This window comes from Saccopteryx leptura, chromosome 5 (genome assembly GCF_036850995.1).
Source record: "Saccopteryx leptura isolate mSacLep1 chromosome 5, mSacLep1_pri_phased_curated, whole genome shotgun sequence".
Classification (NCBI taxonomy): domain Eukaryota; kingdom Metazoa; phylum Chordata; class Mammalia; order Chiroptera; family Emballonuridae; genus Saccopteryx; species Saccopteryx leptura.
Genome location: NC_089507.1, coordinates 72122639 through 72144923, shown reverse-complemented (window position 1 = coordinate 72144923; position 22285 = coordinate 72122639). Strand labels below are relative to the sequence as shown.

General features: G+C 37.8%; 1 protein-coding gene across 1 annotated transcript in view; it reads right to left on the bottom strand.

Moving 5' to 3' along the window:
- MMRN1 (multimerin 1) overlaps positions 1–22285 on the bottom strand; it is an 80618-nt gene that overhangs the window by 14062 nt on the left and 44271 nt on the right. The window contains exons 4-5 of the mRNA XM_066385819.1: positions 8193–8306; positions 6136–6309 (exon numbers count right to left, since the gene is read on the bottom strand). Coding sequence (XP_066241916.1) covers positions 6136–6309; positions 8193–8306 — 288 coding nt within the window. The remainder of the gene's footprint in view (positions 1–6135; positions 6310–8192; positions 8307–22285) is intronic.

Genomic DNA, 22285 nt, shown 5'->3' with positions numbered 1-22285 from the left:
AATTGATGCTTCTCTCACTCTCTTTCTCCATTCATCTCTCACAAATCAAAGGAAAAATTAAAAAAAGATGTACCTTGGCCCTGGCCGGTTGACTCAGTAATAGAGGGTTGGCCTGGAGTGTGGAAGTCCCGGGTTTGATTCCTGGTCAGGGCACACAGGAGAAGGGCCCACCTGCTTCTCTACCCTTCCCCCTCTCCTTTCTCTCTATCTTTCTCTTCCCCTCCCACGGCCAAGGCTCCATTGGAGCAAAGTTGGCCCCGGGCACTGAGGATGGCCCCATGGACTCTGCCTCAGGTGCTAGAATGGCTCCAATTGCAGCGGATCAATGCTCCAGATGGGCAGAGCATCGCCCTCTGGTGGGCTTGCTGGGTGGATCCTGGTAGGGTGCATACAGGTGCCTGCAGGAGTCTGTCTCCCTGCCCCCCCTGCCACTTTTCACTTTGGAAAAATACAAAAAAAAAAAAAAAAAAAAGGAAAAGATATACCTTAATTATCGTAATATTACATTAATTCTTAACAAAAAGAAAAGGGTCATGTCCCAATAATAAAGCATATAGTAGTATGTCCATTCAAGTATTAGAAAGCATGGACTGATCATAAGCCCAAAATTGTGGGCAGTTCTAAAATTAGCACCAAAAAAAGGTGGGGGGGAGAAAAAGAAAAAGTGTTCTGCATTATTCAGAATTACTTATAATAAAAAATATTTAATAAAAAAAAATATTTAAAAATGTAAAAAATCAAAAGAAAACAAAATTAAATTTAAAAAGCCTGTTACTGAAAATGATAAAAAATAAAACATATGTGCGAGGCATATTTATAATACATTTGAAGCACATAAAAGTGGAATATATGTCCATTCCAAAATGTAAGCAATGACTATATGTAAAATACAGGCAACACAATACAAAGAATTTTAAACAGCATGGTCTGAACCCTGGGGTATTATGAAATGAGGTATGGCTACTATGAAACCTATTCAAGTAAGATGAATTATAGGACTAAATTATATAGTCTCTACATGTATATATTTTGTTAGTAAGTTTCTAAAAGTATTTAAGATCCATGAAAGATTTGAAGAAAAAGTATTATGAATGAGCAATTATACCAAATAGAATGATGTATTGTTTGAACATCTTGATATTATTTAATCTGCTACTAAGACAAAGCTGTAAATATTGTTTACATGAATAAATATTTTCCCGGAAATCTTAGACCCTAAAGACCAAAGTTGGAAATCATTTAAGATTTTTAGGGTCTAGGATTACCAAAGTAAAAAAAAAAAAAAAAAAATCATACATTTCCAAACCTAGTGAAAACTGAAATAAATTTAAAAGGCCAAAAAAATTAAGTGAAAATGAATTTGTATGCAATAGAAAAAAAAACACATATGAACTATAAAATAGTAATTAATGACACATAGCAGCAAAGTATCATACTAAGGAAAGGCTAACATAATTAGAAAAGATTACATAGCCACATTATACTAAGATTACATATACCACATTACTTAATTATAATTAAGATAAATTATACTAAACTAGTTCTTGCTTTTGTATTTAATAATATGAAAAATTACTCAAGAAAGGTTTTAAACTATTTTTATTCTCCAAATTTTTCTTAGCATTTAACCAGTCACCCATTTATAAAACAAATCCTTATTAAGTACATAATATATATTACACAGAAAATAAAATTTGGAAACTTAGATTTCTGAAATTAAAAATAAAGTATGTTAGCTTCATTGAGTGTAGGTGCTTCTCAGTAGCAAAGTTATTTTTAGTGCACTTTCTACAGGTTTATTTAATTATTTCCTGTTTGTTAAAATTATCTTTGTCATAACAACAAGTTGAAACATAATAAAATACTTAAGGTTAGAAATTAGACTTTCTTGAAAATTATTATCTTATAACTTTGGTTTTAAAATGTTTTTCAAGATTTCAAAGGTAAAATAAAATGTAAAAGTACTTAAATTGATTAATATTTTGTGGACAATAGGTGTTTGATTTAAGAAAGTAAAAAACAGTGTGATCTGAAAGCCAAATGAGAACAGTAATAGGTTAAAACATTATAACTAGGTAGAGCTCAGTACAGAATCTTGGTCAAAGTAATTAAGAAAAAAGTAAACAATGAAAATGAATAGTAGGATGTACTTTAGCTGTTATTATTATTATTATTATTTTTAATTTAGTGAGAGGAGGCAGAGACTGACTCCCACATGTACCCTGACCATTGCAACTGGAGTCATTTTTTAGCACCTGACATGGAGGCCATGGAGCCATCCTTGGCACCTGGGGCCAATTGACCCATTGCTACAGGAGAAAGAGAGAGAAAGTGTGTGTGTGTGCATGTGTGTGTGTGTGTGTGTGTGTGTGTGAGAGAGAGAGAGAGAGAGAGAGAGAGATTAGAGGAGGAGGGGTGAAGAAGAAGATGGGCGCTTCTCCTGTATGCCCTGACCAGGAATCGAACCCGGGACATCCACATGTCAGGCCAACACTATACCACTGAGCCAACCAGCCAGAACCTTACCTGTTATTTAATGTAAAAATATATTGGGTAAAGGGTAAAAATGCAGCAGTGTCTGTAAAGAAATCAGATTAATTTAAAAACTTGTTTCAAGATTAGAAAGTTTTCAGGTAACATTTCTATAATTTGTTACCAGACAAACATCTATGCAAGGATCTGATTTTACAAAAATACATAAAAGTGCTTTATGTCAATATCTAATTGAGTATATCATTTTAACCTTATTTGATGCTGTATGACACACGTGCTTCTACTTTCTAAAAGATGATATTATACTTTGACACTTAACAGATAGATTTGATATTAGACACCTTGACATTGCCCTTCTGTGGTGGTGAATGTATGATCTATTCATAATGTTCAAATATGTTTTAAGGAGTTAGGGCATTTGATTTCGAATACTTTCTATAGATACTATCAAATAAAGCAATGTTTCTTACTTTGGAATTAGAGTAAGCAAGACAAGAGGTGTGGTTTTGCTTGGCAAGCACAGTACCTGGAAGAGTGAGTTTAGTTTTTGTTGCCGGTACCAACATTCATTAACAATAAGCCCTCTGACTCTTGTAATTGATTATGTTCAGTACACAATTAATGCCTCCTAATGAGGAGGGAATTTTGTTCTTGATGTTGTTATTAGTGTATGTTTTTTCCTGTGTTGCTGCCAAAATTTTTGTTAGTAGGTTTACAAGAAGGATGTGACAGGATTAATTCTCTCTGGTTATGATAACCAAATTTTGCTAAACAAATGTCATTATGATGATTATAGTCAATTATATACTGTTTCTAGTTGACTTCTTGCTCATGCTATTATATTACTTGAGGGAAAATGTGTTCCTCTCTCATGCTTGTTGTCAATAAATTTTGGTCATGAGGGACATGCCAGAAATGTAGGACAGGGTCTTTCTTCCAGTGGTGTACTAACACCAATTATTTACATGGTTAAAAATGATCATAGTTGTTGCTATATTGATGGATGATATGGAAATAGAAATCAGCTTTTCTAAAATCTCTTTTACCTCTGAGTCACAAGTGAAAAATAAGAAAGCAATTTGTGAGTGATAGAAATGGAGTTGTATAGTGAGTATTCTTTATTTATAGAACAATGTGACAGGAACCAATAATCCTGAAACTTGTAAACAAACAATAAACCCAGTGAACTGAGATGTTTTTTAGAAACCAAAATACTTTCCCAGAATATCCATGCCCTACCTGAAACCCCTTTGGCTAATTAATTCCTCTTGACCCATCATTTATTAGTTGAGATCATTTCTTTTTCATAGAAGCCTTTCCTGGTCTCCTTATACTGGATTTGTTTAAACTATCAATCAGACCCATTGTACCATGTGCTTAACACTACCACAGCAATTAGTCACTATCTGTAAATTTGAGTGGAAGGCAGGCTAATGCTGCCCTGTCTAAGATGTCCATACTTGAATTCCCTGAACCAGTGAATATGTTATCTTACATGGTAAAAACGGCCTTTACCAGATATGATTAAAGTTAAGAACCTTGAGATGAGATTAGTCTGGATTATTCAGGTGAGCCAAATGTAATAATATGAGTCCTTAAAAGAGGAAGAGGAAGGCAGAAGAGGAGCTATGAGAGATGTCAGAAGACTCAACAGCTATTGTTTTTGAAGATGGGAAAGAAGGTCTTGAGCCAAGAAATGCAGTGGCCTCTTGAAGCTGGGAACAAGTCTAAGTTTATAGTTACCAAGAAAATAGGTCCTCAGTCCTACAACTGCAAGAAAATGAATTCTGACAACTTGAATTATCAGGAAATAGAGTGTTTCATAGAACCTCCAGAAAAAAATACAGGTTACTGATTTAAAAGCATAAATTCAAACAAAGCTGATTCACATTTATGAAGAAATTATTATTCCTCTGACTTGAGATGTTTTAGGATGTATTTTATTGATTATAGTTCATGAACTAAGTAATTTCTGGGATAATAATGCACATTAGATTTGTCCTTAATCTCTTCGTCAATACTATTGAGACCACAATGTACAGGAGGTCCTTGGGTTGCAACAGTCTTGACATATGACGTTTTGAATTTATGACGCTCACTCCCATATAAACTTTAAAAAATTGAGACACGAGTATTTCTGCTTACACCATTAGTGTCGTACTTAGGGACTATGTGGGCAAACTAGTTTGGTTGCGCATGGCAGAAGAATACGCAGTAATGTGGCATATGAGTGAGGGAGTTGGCGTCCCCAGTACACGTACCAATGCCATCTTGGACTGCTAAAAGCACATGTGTTACATTTGAGTGGCTTTCTTTGATGACTTTTTGGCCCTTATCATGGCTCCTAAATGCAAGTCAGAGTCTTCAGATGGTAGTGCTTTGAAGAAGAGGAAAGCTATCATGATGGATGTCACAGAGCTACTGGCATCACATGGAGAGGAGCTGTCTGCTGAGGACCTCATTCAACTGGAGAAGCAGCTGATTGAAGAGGAATAGATAGAAACTGCAGAATCCAAGGGATTTACTACCCAGGGTTTGGCAGAAGGTTTTTCTATGGTAGAAGATGAGTTGGCAAAATTTCAGACTGAAGACCCCAGCAGTGACAGATTCAGTAAGGTCAACAGAGCTGTTATGGATGCCTTGAAATGCTATAGGCAGATTTTGGAAGAGAAGAAGTCATCAACCTTTCAGACTAGCCTGGAACAATTATTTAGGAAGGTAGGGAGGCCTGCAACAGATCCTGTACCCTCTACATCAGCTGCTTCTCAAGATGAAACACCTGTAGTACATACAGGTAGAATCATCTCCAGCGTCTCCTGCATGTTCCTTAGGCAATCCTGATTCACCTGACCCAGTGTCTCCAGCACCTTCTGCAGGTTCTCCTGCCTCTCCAGCTTCCTCCTCCCAGTAGGTCACTCTCTCCCACCTTGCAATGCCCCTTCCAGTGTGCAAGCCAACCACAGGAATAAAGCTAAGGAATATTTTTATACTCATTTTTTTTTGTCATTTGTTCTGTTACTACAATACAGTGTACAGTACAGTATATTTATGCCCTTTTACTTTTTCTGTGACTTAGCTGTGTTTTTACATTTTAGATTATGATTTACTACTGTGTTAGGATAGATAAGTGTCTTAGGGTAGGGTGTGTTTTGACTTACACCAAATTTGTGTTACTTCACTCTTGTAGGAACAGAACTGTGTCGTAACCCGAGGACCCCTGTATCTAGCTACTATGAAAATAATTCCTTAACCTCATCCTTATCTTGAACTGTAAACCACAATGAAAATAAATATAATATAGCTCATAGTTAAATTTCTTTTAACTATAAGGAAATACCAGTTCTGCTACAACTAGGTACACAATATCAATAAATCAGATGAAAATTCAGTCAAATATTTGACTATATAGTAAAAAATAGATATTTCAAATTATTTTAAAAATTTGATGATTTAAAATCTTTTTATTTATTAATTTTTACCCCAAATGTACCCCCCTTCTCCCTTATTCCCTTTTAAAAGTATCTGTATTTGACTTATATACCATCCAATGTAAAGCAAAGATACCAAAGTGATATGAAAAAAGATAAATGAGCTATTTGCCTTTTGTCTTAACTGAATGAATAATTTTTGTTCTACTTTTACCTTTTAGAAAAGATTGGAATTCCCTGCCTTTTTCTTCATTGATTTTCTCTTCTAGGGAAGAACATGTGTTCCTTACATCAGTCACAGCCAAAGAAATATCGTCAAACTTCTTCTGCAGAAAGGTCAATTTCACTTCCTGGTGGTATATCTGGTCATTCATTTTTTGTGTCACAGCTGAATGTAGGAGAGAAAATTGGAAACATTAAAAAATTCGTATTTAAAACCTTTCAAATTTTATTATAGGTTTAAAGGTAATTCAAATAAATCAAGTTTGAAGTATATACAGTGTGTCCGTAAAGTCATGATGCACTTTTGACGGGTCACAGGAAAGCAACAAAAGACGATAGAAATGTGAAATCTGCACCAAATAAAAGGAAAACCCTCCCAGTTTCTGTAGGATGATGTGGCAGCATGTGCGTGTGCGCAGATAACACCGTGTATACAGCAGAGCAGCCCACGGCCATGCCAGTCGAGATGTGGATGGTACAGAGGAAAGTCCAGCATGTTCTGTGGCTTGCTAAATTCAAATCTGTGACCAAAGTGCAACGTGAATATCAGCACGTTTATAAGGAAGTGCCACCACATAGGAATAACATTACTTTGGTGGGATAAGCAGTTGAAGGAAACTGGCAGTTTGGTGGAGGAACCCCGTTCTGGTAGGCCATCAGTCAGTGACGAGTCTGTAGAGGCTATACAGGATAACTACCTAAGGAACCCTAAAAGATCTGTGAACCCACATCAAACTGCACTGAATAGGTATGAAACTGGGAGAGTTTTCCTTTTATTTGGTGCAGATTTCACATTTCTATCATCTTTTATTGCTTTCCTGTGACCGGTCAAAAGTGCACCATGACTTTATGGACACACTGTATTTCAAAGTATAGGCTATATACAGGTAGCAAATGGCACCTGAATTTTATACTATTTAGGGGTAGAAATTTGTAAAACATATCATAATAGATTAGATTGATTAGATTTCTAAATCTTTTAACTACATCCAAATATTCAGTTTCTTTTCTTTAACCTCAAATAATTTTTTGCCACAATCTCAATAGATAAAGAAATTTAGGGTCAGAAAACCAAAATAACTTTCTCGAGGTTACAGAACTGATGCCTCATCTTCTGCTTACAAATCCAATGCTCCAACATTAAATATGTGTAGCTATATACTTATATGTATGTAGAGATGTAGAGGTATTTATATTCTGAGAATTTAATGCTTTACTGAGGCATTCTTTAATGAGAGATAGATTTCAGTTTAAATCATTTTATATAGCAATGATACTTTTCATGTCTTTTCAAATGCACTTCAATATTTCAAAGGGGATTTTTTGATATTTTATAAATATAATGAATTTCAACTCCTTAAATAATTAGAGTACCGTTTCTAAGATATATTCTTTTGCATTCTTAAAGAGATCCTCTTAAGTCACACTTCTTAATTTGAGTGCTTGCTTTTGTATGACTATGTTAAATACAGTGAAGAGATGTTTTTATCAGTAGCCAACATGTGTTTCTAAGAGATAAAGTTAAACTTTAGGCTTTTAGAGAAATGATAAACTATTTATGATTAGAAAGATGAGAAAATATGTAATAGGACAACATTGGATCAACGGGAGATTCTCGTGGGTTCCCAGTGACAATAATTTTCCCTAGTCAGTGATCCACACCCCTTAGTGGTCGGTATTACCCATAAGGAAGCCTTCCTAGCCATTCCCTCCATGTCAGCATTCTTCCATGATTGCACTCTTTGGAGGACAAAGGTGTAATTTTATTTTGGAATCCTGTTCTTTCCTTACAACCTTGATGGCAGCATTTTTATTCTCCTTCTGTGTTTGCACATACAGCGTCAATTATTACACATGGTCCTTGGGGCTGGGGACCTGCACCTCATCGACACATCTTCCCCACATGCAGCACCAACAGAAAAGGGTTCAGAAGTATGTAAGCACATTGTCAACAAACATTTGACAGCCCAGTGATTTCTGGTTTGGAAGTTGTCATAAATAGCGTTGGCAATAATTGGGTTCGGGATGATAGTAATTATAATATATGACCTGGGTCACCACAATCTTGCTGCTGCTGTTGCTGCTTCTGCTGGGCCGTCTCTCCATCAACAGCTGCGTGACTCTCAGCCTGGTTGGTGTGTATTAAGTTCTGCTGTTCCTGGGCTAGACAGATGCAAAAAGAGAGGAGAGCGTTAAACATTGGGATTGCCTCATTTTTTCTGGTCCTGACAATAACGTGGCTGACATTCTTTCCTCCGTCTACTGAAGCATGCAATGACGGTAGTGAAGTAAACTGCTCCGACCCTACCTGTAGCACAAGGTGCTACCACGCTGATTTGGGAAGCGCAAATTGTGTTCTGAAAAAAAAATACTCAGGTCTCCTTTTAGACAAAAATTGTTGGTAGTTCAGGGAAACTAAAGTGGCAGGCATAAACTGCCTGCATAATTGAGGAGACTTTAAAATCAGCTGTGATAAGAGCTGTAGCAGTTTTATAAGTTGTCTGCCACAACAGCTGCTTGTTTAACAATGCAATTTCCAGCTAGTGTCTGCTTGAAAATAAGTGAGAGCTACTGGTTCCTTACAGAAAGAACACCTCAGTAAGTACTAGTGCCCCATAACTGGCTTTTCCCAGATTTTTAAGAAACACATAGGCTCAAATCATAAGAATGGCAAGTAAAATTAAACTATTACAGAACACACCACAAGGGTAACAACCTGTAACATCGGTGACAAACCAGAAAAATAGAAAGTCTTATAAACTAAATATCTTTGATAAAAAATTGCTTCCCGTTTTCCATGAATCAAGTAATTATTTTTTTATTCAGTGAGAGGAAGGGAGGCAGAGACAGACTCCATTTCTCTTGGCTCCATTTCTCTTAGCAGCAAGAGAGTGTTCAGGATACAGACTGGTGTTCATGATCCCAGATAGGGATCCAGCCCCGCAAGCCCACTAGGGGGAGATGCTTTGCCCATGGGGGGGGGTTGCTGAGCAACCAAGCATTTCATAGCACCTGAGGCGGAGGCCATGGAGCCATCCTCAGTGCTGGGGCCAACTCGCTCTAATCCAGCCATGGCTGCAGGATGGGGAGAGAGAGAAGTGAGAGGGGGAGGGGTGGAGAAGCAGATGGGTACTTCTGCTGTGTGCCCTGACCTGCAATTGAACCCAGGATATCCATATGCCTGGCTGATGCTCTACCACTGAGCCAACCGGCCAGGGCCTCAAGTAATATTTTAAATGGCAATATTATTTTTCACTGGGGAAAACAATATAAAGAAAGACATTAAAATTATTGAACATATTAAGTAATGTATGTCTGTAATTTTCAGACTTCTAATGAACAAAATTATACTCATTGACATCTGCATATCAGACGTGAGAAAACAAGTGTTTGGTGTCTGTACTTCTTCCCATGTGAAATTATGTACCAATGAAACTGCACCTCTGGCGCATGATAAATATGTTCTCTAAGGCATATATGGTTGTGACAGTAATACTAAAGCCTCTCCACACCAGAGAAGATATATTTGGCACTAATTTGAGTTATTCTCTATTGTTAGGTTGAATTTTGCATTGTCTTTCTTCAGAGCGCTGAGCTAAATTAATGAATTTTCCATTCATGTCCAAGGTTCTTGTTTTAATTTTGTTTCTTCCCCCTCTCCCAGCTGTATTATAAAAAGTCCTACATAATTGTTGATTTGTTTGGTTAAAGAAGACAATCTGCACTTAGGAAAAAGTGTACTTATTTGGGGGCATCAATATGTGGTGGAAAATGTTAATTTTCTGTTAAGTCCTAGCAATAAAGTTCTTATAGCCTAAATTCAAATTATTTCATACAAATATATCTATTAAATAATTGCATACATTTTTAAAATAAAAATTCCTCTTTAGATGATCATAATAAAGCATTTTTCTGGCAACTAAAATCTGCCTACCAAGCGGGTAGAATGATAGTTCTCAAACCAGGGTCCTTGAATCAGCCATATTAACATCAGTTGGGGACTTTTAACTATGCAACTTCCAGGCCCCACCCCCACCTCTTCATTTAAAAAACTCTGAAGTGGGACAGCTATTTTTGGTTTAAACAGCTCTCTAGGTAATCCCAATGTATATACACTAAAGTGTGAGAACCACTGGAGAGGGTGTAAAAATTAACCTTCCTTAGCAGCTTCCCACCTCACTACCTTCTTCATTTCTCTTAGCAGTGAAAGAGTGTTCAGGATACAGACTGGTAACTATTTACAGCAAAGGGAACAATGGGTTTAACTGGATGAACAAAGGGTCTTTTCATGTTCTTACTGGTTACCTTTTGGAGCTAGAATATATGAATAAAAAAAGAGCTGCTGCATTAAAAGGTATACTGGTGGGCAAATGAGTTTGTAAAATTTGTATTATTTGAGTTTGCTCACTTTTATTGTTACAAAATGGTGCTGGGAGGCCACATATGTGCTTGCCCTCGGAGCAGGGCAGTTGATTGATTGCAAATTGCAGATTTCATTCCTGGTTGGGAGGAGCCATTGTTTTGCTAAGATTTGCTGGGAGAGAATTTCTTTTTAAATTTTATTTAGACAATTAATTCTAATGAGGTGACATTGATCAGTTAGAGTACATAGATTCAGAGAAAACATCTCCAGATCATTTTGACATTTCATTATGTAGTATACCCATCACCCAAAGTCAAATTGTCCTCTGTCACCTTTTATTTGGTTTTCTTTATGCCCCTCCCCTCCCCCTGGTAACCACTGCACTCTTATCCATGTCCAAGAGTCTCAACCTATGTATGGAATCATATAGTTCTTAGTTTTTTCTGATTTACTACACTCTTATCCATGTCCATGAGTCTCAATCTATGTATGGAATCATACAGTTCTTAGTTTTTTCTGATTTACTTATTAGATGCAGAAAAGTAATTTGATAAAATACATCATTTTATGTTTAAAACACTGAACAAAATAGGTATAGAAGGAAAATATCTCAACATAATAAAGGTCATTTATGACAAACCATCAGCTAACATCATATTAAATGGCAAAAACCTGAAAACTTTTCCTCTAAAGTCAGGAACAAGACAAGGCTGCCCACTCTCTCCACTCTTATTCAACATAGTGCTGGAAGTTCTAGCCAGAGTGATCAGACAAGAGAAAGAAATAAAAGGCATTCATATTGGGAAAGAAAAAGTAAAGATTTCACTTTTTGCAGATGATATGATCCTGGACATCAAAAACCCCAAAGACTCCACAAAAAGACTATTAGAAACAATAAACCAATACAGTTAGGTCACAGGAGAGAATTTTTTATTGATCCCAACCTGTTTCACAGAGAAGGAGAAGAGGCAGAAAGAAGCCATGTTTGCAGAGAGAGAAGAAGGAGTGCAGATGCAGAGTGCTGAGGGGATTTGTGAGCTCCACTGAGGCTGGCTGGGGCCTTTGGTTCTAGGAGGGACCAGAGAAGATTCTCCTGGTTGTGGAACCGGAGAATGTGTTAGGGCTTTGGGAGCTCTGAATGAGAGGGAAGCATTTTTCCCTGTGTGTTTGCTCATCCACTTGACTTTAATAAATGGAATGGCCCACCACTTTTTGGCTTCACTGTTTCTTTACTGTCTGCCTGAATCCAATGTGACTTGCATGGCCATGATGGTGGCAGCCACTGCCCATACACATACCATCACTTGATAGCAGGTATTTTGTTAGGAAGCAATACATACTTACAATAATAAACAAAGAATATACTGTTTTATGATACACAAAGCTACCAGGAAGATTTCCTTTTCTATCATTAACTTTCACCACATGTTATGGATTTTTTAAACACTGCTTTAGAATGGAGGTTTTTAATCATGGATGGAAATCAGAAGCACCTGTAAACTTTGAAACACTGGAAATGTCAACATTCTTTCCCTTCGCCCACCTGAAGACTCTGATTCAGAAGAGCTGTTCTTAGGAGTTAAGCGCATATATATATATTTTAAATCCTGCAGGTAATATTGAGGTATGACCTTGCTTAAGAAGCATTGATTTAGAACAAATTGCAAAATTTTCTAATTCTAATAAGTTAATTCATTATTTAAAATATCAGATATTTTTATATTAAAATTGCATTCCAGAAATTGATCTTTATAGATTTTTAAACAGCCACACATGCTTGTTGACAAAAAGAGTATATCTTAAAGACATAATTTATTAAAACTCTAATGAATGAAAACCTTGAGTCTCCTACTATTCCCCAGTGAAGTGACCCTTTATAAGAAGTAGTGATGTGGGGTAGGGTGGAAGGTGTCTTCACAGTCCAACAAGTCTCTCAGATGGTAATTTCATTCTCTCTATTGTCATGACACAAGATCCCTGAATATGTATTGCGAAGCCTGGAAGCATGTGAAGAGTGTTTGACCCACATTTTCAGCAGTCAAATCTAAAGCCCACTGACAATTTTTGAATGTCTCAGAAATGAAAAGCCCTTTCTCTTAAAAACCTAGGCTATTACTCCTCATTCTTATTTAGCAACATTCTACATACCCCACCTCCAATGTCATATTTTTGCATAATTAGTATGCACTAATGTGGCCTCCCAGTTATTAAAATACTGAAGTACAGTCATGCCTATTGGCAAATATATAAAGTGTGATAACTGATAAATTAGTTATAAATATTTTATAATATTAACTTATTCCAAGTTAACTGTGGATGCATAATAAAGGAAATATCTTGTAGAGTACATAATAAATGGAATTCCTATTGTAACATCTGAAAAACATTTTCAGAACTAAGAGTTTGCTGGCCCATGTCATGTACTACATAGACTTTATAAAACAGTCAGTGTTTTGGCAGAATCATCAGAGCATTTGGTGCTTACTTTAGTTTACTTGTTAATAAATACTAATTGTTTTCAATGCATAGTTTTCCATATTATTATTTGAGAATTTATAATAAATTACTAAAATTAGTCTGGAACATCTTTTGATATATAAAATAATAACTGAATTAATTGTTAAATGTTTGAATATGGCCCCTGTCTCTTCCCACCCCATCCTCATAATCAAGACCCTTACTGAAGTGGAGTGACTGCAATAAAAATCACAAGCATTTTACATAGGCTTTATTTCTAGAGGCTCAAAACACTTTGCCACAGGTTTATTATAAAGAGTAAGGCATTACTTTATATTGCATTATTATATTCTAATAACATCAGATCTCTTTATCTCACTTTTTATAAAGTATTGCATTTTGTATATTGAATGTGAAGATTATAACACTGCATTTCACTTATTAGTTTCCTTCTCCATTTAAGGACTGCCAAAGCAGAGAATATCACACACACACACACACACACACACATACACACACACATACACACACACACACACTCACACACACACGGAGGGTATTTTGTCTTCTAGAGTTATATTTGAATGAGGGCACTTTTATCCGCATAGTTAGTTCTCTCTATGCCATTGTGGAGCAGCTGTGTTAGGCTTGCTCACGGGGTTACCTGGTGTAAGCCCTTTGCCTGATTAGTGCGTGAGCATGTGAAAGTGCCACGTGTGTATGTTCTATATAAGTCTATGGGCGCTTGTGCTCAAGGGGATTGCGGATGTGCGGATTGCCTGCCTGCCACTGTGAGGGGCTATTTTGCAGTTTGTTTGCCTGAGAGGTGGTTTCCCCTGCCTGTGTGCTTGTCCGCCATTGTGAGAATTTATTAAATGGGAACAGCCCAATGCTTTCCAGCTCTGCAGATTTTCTACCATCTGTCTGAATCCAATGTGAACCTGCTTGGCCTTGGCCATCAGCATTATAGCCACCCATTCAAGGGAAGATCCTGAATGTGCAAGAAGTAAAAAATGACCTGGATACAAGGTCAAGAATAGAAAGGAGGTAGGCCCTGGTCAATTGGCTTAGTGGTAGAGCATCAGCTGGGCATGTAGATGTTCTGTTTTCAATTCTCCCCTCCCCTCCCCATCTGCTTCTCTACCCCTCTTTCTCCCCCTTATTTCTCTTCCCCTCCCACAGCCATGGCTTGATTCGTTCCAGCGAGTTGGCCCAGATACTGAGAATAGCTTTGTGGAGCTTCTGCCTCAGGTACTAAAAATAGGTTGGTTGCTGAGCAATAGCCACAGATGAGCAGAGCATCATCCTGTAAGGGCCTTACCAGGTGGAGCCTAGTCTGGGCACATGTGGAAGTCTATCTCTCTCTCACTTAAAAAAAAAAAGGAAAGCAATAGAAATGGGGTCAATAAAGAGTTAAAGTCTAATTTTCTATTGACCTTAGGGTCAAAGAGTTTCAAATAAATTTCATTAATGTGATCTGGAAAAATGCTATTGCATTGCAAACATAGAAATAGAAAATGACATACTGGAGAAAATCAGCAGTTTAGAAATAAAAACTAAAACAATAAGAAAACATTAAATCAGTGATAGGAATTTTTCTTAAAAAGAAATTTACAGGGATAAAGAATAATACATGGAAGTATTGAGTGAAAGTCTTTAGTTATCTTGAATACTAATCTTTGGTGATTCATTCCTCATTATGTGAAAACATAATATGTAGGAATATGTTGTGAAGACTTGCAGAGTTAAGGTAAACAATTGGAGACAGTGAGGCACCCTAGAGGGAAAGCCCTGAGCAGACAAGAGTCCAGGGGCCTCTCTGACCCCGTGCTGGAAACAGCAAAACAGTAGGTTAAGATTCAGTAACAGAAAATGTTTAGGCTCTCAGAACAGAGAGTAGGAGTCAGCATGTTCCTTGCACTTTACATCACTCTCTGAAAACTTCTGCTATCTGCTTCCTTGAGTAATTTATACTAGCTAATAACTATCTGGGTAAGGCTGGGAACAGGGCTTCAGTCCTTTGATCTGCTGCCCGGGGCTGTTGCCTCCCCTCGGCCCCTTGGAGCATTGCATCTGGTCTCCGAGTAGTTCATTGTGGCTATGACAATAATATATATGAAATAAAAAAATTTTCTCCATAATTTTGTGAGCTTTAAAATGATTGATTTAGAAGAAAATGTAATTGGAAAAATAATTGAATTATCAAATAACAAAAACTAATGTGCTTTTGTGTGTGTGCATTAAACTTCACATTTGCTCTTAGCTACATTTTTTTTAAATTAATTGTTTTAGGAGGCAATAGGTGAGGAAATTATATTCCTAAGTAAAAGAAAAAAAAAAAAAGCTAGTAAGCATCATACAAAGATCATTGGGATTCAGTTGTCATCTAAGCCTCTTTTCACTGGAATTCATTGGATGGGGTCACCAAGGGTGTTAAAAACTTGAAATGCCTGTTTAACAAATTCAATAGTTTGCATTATCTTTTTCTAGGTCTGTTTGTTAACGGAAGTTTAATACTTGCATTCACTCCAATGTATTGCAGGGGATTCAGCTGGTGGAGAATTGCAGATAGAATCTCTGACAGTGGAGTCAGTTACTCTCCTGTGATCAAGTTCCTGGTTGATTGATGCTCTTTTATTTTTTTCATTTTAGCAATCTTGCTGTCTTCCCAAATGTATTCTCTGCTACTGGACTGCTGCAGATTCTAGGGTTTCTGGGAAATCTATCTTATCTGGCACTTAGGCACAGACTTTTGCTTTGTCCCATGGGGCATAGCCTTCTAAGTCTTTTTTTCTTGGTCCTTTCTAAGACATAGGAGCTGAGACAAAAAGGCATTTATTTATTCACTTCAGATTTTTTTAAATTAAAATTTAATATATGTTAAAAACGGAATTTCTTTTTCCTCTTTTCCCAATACAGTTACTCTTTTTTTCCTTGTATAAATACTATAAACTCCGACCTTGGTGGGTCAAGGACTTAGAGAAGCAAGCAAGGTTGGCAAGTGTCAAGAGCAACAGCTTCCTTATTAGGTGAATTTTCTTTCCTTACTTTTTTTTTTTTAAATTAAACAGATGTTATTTGAGATACTTATTTTTCTTTTTCTTCCAGGCATCTGAGACATATGGAGGAAGTCATTAGTGGCAACTTGGCAATGAAGAAACATGCTCTCTCTCCCTTAGAACCAGGAAGCTTCCTGTGTGGCTTGACAAGTTCAGTTTCCAGCTGATTCTGCAATATTAAATGAATGCTTGCATGGTGGAGTTCAGTACATATATGAAAATTTACTGATTAGTAGTTAAATAGAAAAGGACAATTTGGAGCAACAAAAACTCAAACTACATGGTGGCTTTTTTGATTAAATGATTCATAATTTTATTGAGCAGTATATTTGCAGGAGGTAATGTTCTTTCTCAAGGAGGAAAGCATTAGTCACTACTTGGAAGAATTAGATGTACAAAAATATAATAAATATAGAGTTTTTTGTTTTAAATATTATAACTTTTATTGTATATTAATTGAAGTAATATTTTAATCTATTGGAAAAGCCCCATTTTAAAAATGTTAGTTACAATAGTTCTTACATAATTTATTTATTTCAAAATATATGCTAATTGAAATATTTTCATTTATTCATAACATATGGCAGGAACCAGTTTGTTCCAACAATGCATAATTACATTTTTTCAGCATTCAGAATATCTGTGATAGATTTTATATAAGCATGATTTTATAAACTACCTTTTTCTCTTTTTTACCATTTTTTCTATATGAAAGATCTGACTAAAGCTAACTGAATTATTTTAAACAGATTTGCAAAGAAGTTTTTCTTTTCTCCCCAGAATCTAACATTATTTAAATTTAAATTCCTATTCTTTGTGTCATTGAAAAAAAGCCAAACTTCCTTGTTCTACTTAGAAACATTTTAGAGACATCTACTGGAAAAGCTCATTATTGCAAATTTAATAAAGTTGGCTTAAAATATATCTTGCTATTGACAATTCTTATGTATTTATTTATTTATGTAAATTAAGTGAGAGGCAGAGCGGCACAGAGACAGACTCTCGCATGTGCTCCAACTAGGATTTAGCCAGCAAGCCCACCACTGGACCATGCTCTGCCCATCAGGTGCTGCTGCTCCACTGCTTGGCAACTGAACTGTTTTAGTGCCCAAGGGAGGCCATGAAGCCATCCTCAGTCCCGGAGCAATTTACTCGAACCATTCGAACCATGGCTGTGGGTGGGGAAGAGAGAGAGAAAGAAAGGGAAGGGAGAGGTGGAGAAGCAGATGGTCGCTTTTCATGTGTGACTTGACTGGGATTTGAACCCGGGATTTCCACACAACCAGGCCAACACTCTACCACTGAGCCAACCAGCCAGGGTCACTACTGATACTTCAAAAAATCATCCCAGATATATCACAAAATTACATCCCTTTTTGAAGGCAAACTGACCCTCAAAAAGGTGTAACAAATGTAAAGTATATCGTAACTATTACATTGCCATTAGTTTTGATGTTCCACCTTTCTTTTAAACAAAGTTCAATTTACTTAGACTTTTTAAAAATTGGTTTACTTTTGAAAGTATGGCTAATATTTTTAATATGCTAATCCAGAGCTTATTACCAGAATTTTGACTGAGTTGCAGCAAAAAGAGCATGTGTGGAGATTCAGGAATATTATAAATATTGTACAATAAGACACAGGAAGAGTTGCCCCATGGATTTTGAATCATGATATTCCTTCCTAATAAGCTGGGGTTGAATCTATAGGGATAGAGGAAGAAAAAAAAGATAGAGGGATGCCAAGTAGAAGTGATGATAAGTAAAAGGATACAGTTGCTAGCAGCTCCATTATATTCCTAATCTACTAATCTTTTTACATAATTTAAAAAATCTTGGCTGACCTGTGGTGGTGCAGTAAATAAGGTGCCGACCTGGATACTGAGGTTGCTGGTTTGAGACCGTGGGTTTGCCTGGTCAAGGCACATTGGAGAAGCAACTATGAGATGACGCTTCCTGCTCCTCCCTCCCCCCAACCACCTTTATCTCTCTCTCTCCTCTCTCTAAAATCAATTAATAAAATTTAGAAATAAAAAATCATGAACAGTTAAAAATAAAAGATCTTCCCACTGCCATATAAATGTAAAGGAAACTGTTATTTTTATTTTATAAAATTTATTTTGTTTGTGAGGAGAAAACTTTTTGGAGAAGCAAGAATTTGTGAAATTTATTTTTATAAAATTTTTATGAATAAAATAATCTCCTGGCATGAAGAACTAGGCACTGAAGTAATTATCATGGTAGTTACACAACCAGGTGATTCCAAAACTCTGAGAGCTCTGAAAAGTGAAAAGAACAAATCAGCCACACTGATTATTCTTGCCATTTTTGGGGTCACTTGTCATACGAGATAGCATGGACAGCACTGTAAAAGGAAACCTAAGAATTTTTTTCTACCCTATAAAAATAAAAGACTTTTTGAATACCCTAAGATGGTGATGGAGTAGGTAGACGTTCCAACTGCCACTTCTCAGAACCTAATTGGATTACAACTTAAGTACAATCATCTTGAAAAAGGAACTTTGTACTAAACCAGGGGTAGTCAACCTTTTTATACCTACTGCCCACTTTTGTATCTGTTAGTAGTAAAATTTTCTAACCGCCCACTGGTTCCACAGTAATGGTGATTTATAAAGTAAGGAAGTGACTTTACTTTATAAAATTTATAAAGCAGAGTTACAGCAATTTAAAGCATATAATAATAGTTACTTACTAAGTACTTTATGTCAGATTTTTACTAAGTTTGGCAGAATAAATCTTTATAAAACAACTTACTGTAGTTAAATCTATCTTTTTGTTTATACTTTGGTTGCTCCACTACCACCCACCATGAAAGCTGTAACACCCACTAGTGGGCGGTAAGGACCAGATTGACTACTGCTGTACTAAATGAAGAGGAGTCTACAACCAAGGATCACAGAAAAAGCCACACCAAGACTGGTAGGAAGGAAAGAGATGTGAAAAAAGCTGCCCTGCTCCTAGGAGAGAGTGGCAGCTGAGTGTCTGGAGGAACTCTTACTGTGGGTGAGAGGTATGGGTCCTCAGCCCCAGGCCCAGAGCCCCAATTCTAGAACCTCAGAACCTAGAAGAGGGGCCACACATCATTTGGCGGTGAAAAGAGCTAGGTTTCTGTCTGTGAGAAAGAGACGGAGCTGTCAGAGACACAGGCTTTGTCTTAAATGGCCCACACAGAAAATCTCATTCACAGCCACTTACCTGGGGTTTCATCTGGGGAGAGCTGAGAGGACTGGAGTTGCATGAGGAGAGTGTGAAGTTGTTGGCTCAGAGAGAGACATGGAGAAGACAGCCACTGGAAGCCCTGTGCTGATTATTGTCCAATACTAAAGTGGCCATGTCTCTTGGGCAGAGAAGTCTCCTCTGAGGCAGCATGTAGGGGAAAGAAACTGCCTCAACCTTGGAAGTCTCCTATCCCTCCCATGGAGACTGGGCTGTTCTGAGAAGCTAGCAAGCAGAGGACATGTCAGTGACTCAGTTTTTTGGCATTGAGGCTGGAGCTTTTAGACACACACTCCTGACTCTATGAATGGTGCTTCTGACTCACAGGAGACTCGGTAAACACTGGCTGGGCTGCAGGAACACCACACCTCTGGGTCTCAGAGGCCACATCCTACTGAGGTCTGGGAAAAATGTCTGGACAGACTGACACCTGGAGCTGAGTAGCCAAAGCCACACCCCACACCCTTTCAAATCCCTGAATTAATGCAGGCTCTAGACCAGGGGTCTCAAACTCAACTCAGCATGTGGGCCGCAGAGCAAGATCACAGCCGTTCGGCGGGCCACACTAGGTCTACAAAAGGCAACTGTTATGCAACACTTTTCTCACTGCAGTTGAAAACAAAAAAAAATCAGTACAACAAGCACAATCGTACATGCAGTTTACTCAGTGTCACAAAACGACCAGAAACTGTAGTTCGCATCACAACTGCTGTTAACTAAGCTAATATCTAGCTAGGATGCTAGAGAAATGAAAAATACAAGTAGGCCCCTAGGCTTACTTAATTTTATCCAAAATATTTTGAACTTCGTGGATTAGTCTGCAGGCCGCGAGTTTGAGACCCCTGCTCTAGACTCTACCAGAGATTTTATTTCAGTAGCTGAGCCCAATAAGCAGCTAGCAGACAAACCTTACCCCAGGCCCAGTGTGGGTAAAAGCCAGCCTAGGTGTATGGATTGGTATTTTCATATGCACCTGGGCCCAGAAAAGATAGCCACGCACTGGATTACTTGTAGTTACAAGAATGTTGTTGAGGGCCACTCACGGGTAGTGTGCCTCACTGTTCTGTCCCAAGTTACCTCCAGGGAGACCCAGGTACCTCCAGTCACCAGCTGCAAAGAGCATTGGTTCAGGACCTAAAAACACTTGCTGGAAGCATGTCCTAAGGGAGGCTCCAAATGACACAGAGCCCAGCTAGGGCAAGTTTTGCTCTCTGTGGTCAGCACAAAGTGGCTCGTGCACATTGGACAAGGTGGAGCTTCATAGTCAGCCAGCCCAGGTGCTGGATATCCTGCCTCACTGAGCTATATTCCATAGGAGGAAGGGAGAGAGGCTTGGAGCACAAACATTTAAAGTGTGGGTCCCCACAAGCCTATTGTTGGGTCTGGTCGAGGGACTTAGTCAACTTCACGGGGGAGGCACAGTCAGCCCTAGGACAGGACTCTCCCAGTCTTCCTCCCTGAGACTAAGGTCTCACCAGCTGGAAGAACTTCTTCAGAGGGTACTGTCAGCCCCACCCCATCTGAACCCACTGGTCATCTTGTTTGGGAGAAAGAGAATTTGAGTATCCAGCAATGTCCGAGGCATTAGGCTCTGGAGTAGGGGCCACTTTCCCCGTACTGAGCTCTTGATCAAGAGGTCCATAAAGTAGGGGGTCCTACTAACATTGTATTCCCAACCTCAGCTGCCCTAACCCACCAAGCTTGCAACTTGTAGAGGGTTCGGTGGGGTAAGGCCAGTCTGAGCCCACACTACAGTCTTTCTACAGAAGACTCTATGGAAAGACCACACAGCTTCAGGAGGAAGTGGATGGAACAGCTGAAAAGTGGAGCAAAATCTTGTGGAGCTTGGGTCTTTTACGAAGCTGCTGTCATCTCTAAGCCAGAGGAAGCTGATCCTTATACATAGATTGGCCCCTCACATACTACCCTGGCACAGAAAATGCAGATACAAACAGTGAACAGAACAGTAGCTCCAGACAGATAGCTCATAGCAGTTTACAAACAATGGCTAATGCCAACCCAAGAAGACCCAGAACCAATACAGCCAGTAAGAGGTGTCAGACAGCACTAACAGTAGACTCAGCTAACTACATAATCAGTACGCCCAAAGGAAGAGTCCAGCAGGCATCAGACACTGCAGAGAATAAATATGCCCAACAGGATAGACATTGCACAATGTCTAATATACTTGGTCAAGGTTGACCCTCAGAGCCAGCAGGCCTGAAAGGATAACCACAGTCAGAAAAAGACCAATTGTATTCAATACTCACATACAACAGGAGGGTAAATACTACCTCAAGAAGCATTCTTAGAGCAAGGAACTCAGTGTCCTGGAGGTCAGTACCACTGACCCCATCTTCCTCATAATAACACCACAACAATTTCAAAGTTGAACAGCACTACTTAATACACAGACAAAATTGGCAGACAAAATAATATGACCCAAATGAGTCAACAAAAGAAATCCTGGGAAAAAGAATGAAATGAAATGGAAGTAACCACTCAAGGATCTTAGAGCAACAACAAATGATCACAATAAAAACTTAAAGATATAGCAAGCATCAGAAAAGGACATTAAAATCATAAAAAAGAGCCAGTCAGAAATGAAAAATACAATATCAGGAATAAAGACTGCACTAGGAGGAATCAACAGAGGGCTGGATGAAGCAGAGGACTGAATCAGCAATTTAAAAAACAAAATAAATTTAAGCACAGAAGTAGAGCAGCAGAAAGAAAAGAGGCTAAAAAGACTAAGGAAACTCTAAGAGAGCTCTGTGTCAACATGAAGAAAAACAACATCTACATCATAGGAGCTCCTGAAGGAGAAGAGAATAAAGAAGAGATAGGGAACTTGTTTGAAAAAATTGTAACTAAAAATTTCCCTAAATTGATGAAGGAAAAAGTCACACAAGATCAAGAAGCACAGAGAGTCCCATTAAGATGAACTTAAGTAGGCCTAAACCAAGATGTATCATATAATGCCATAGGTAAGAGACAAAGAAGGGATACGAAAAGCTGGTAGTTAAC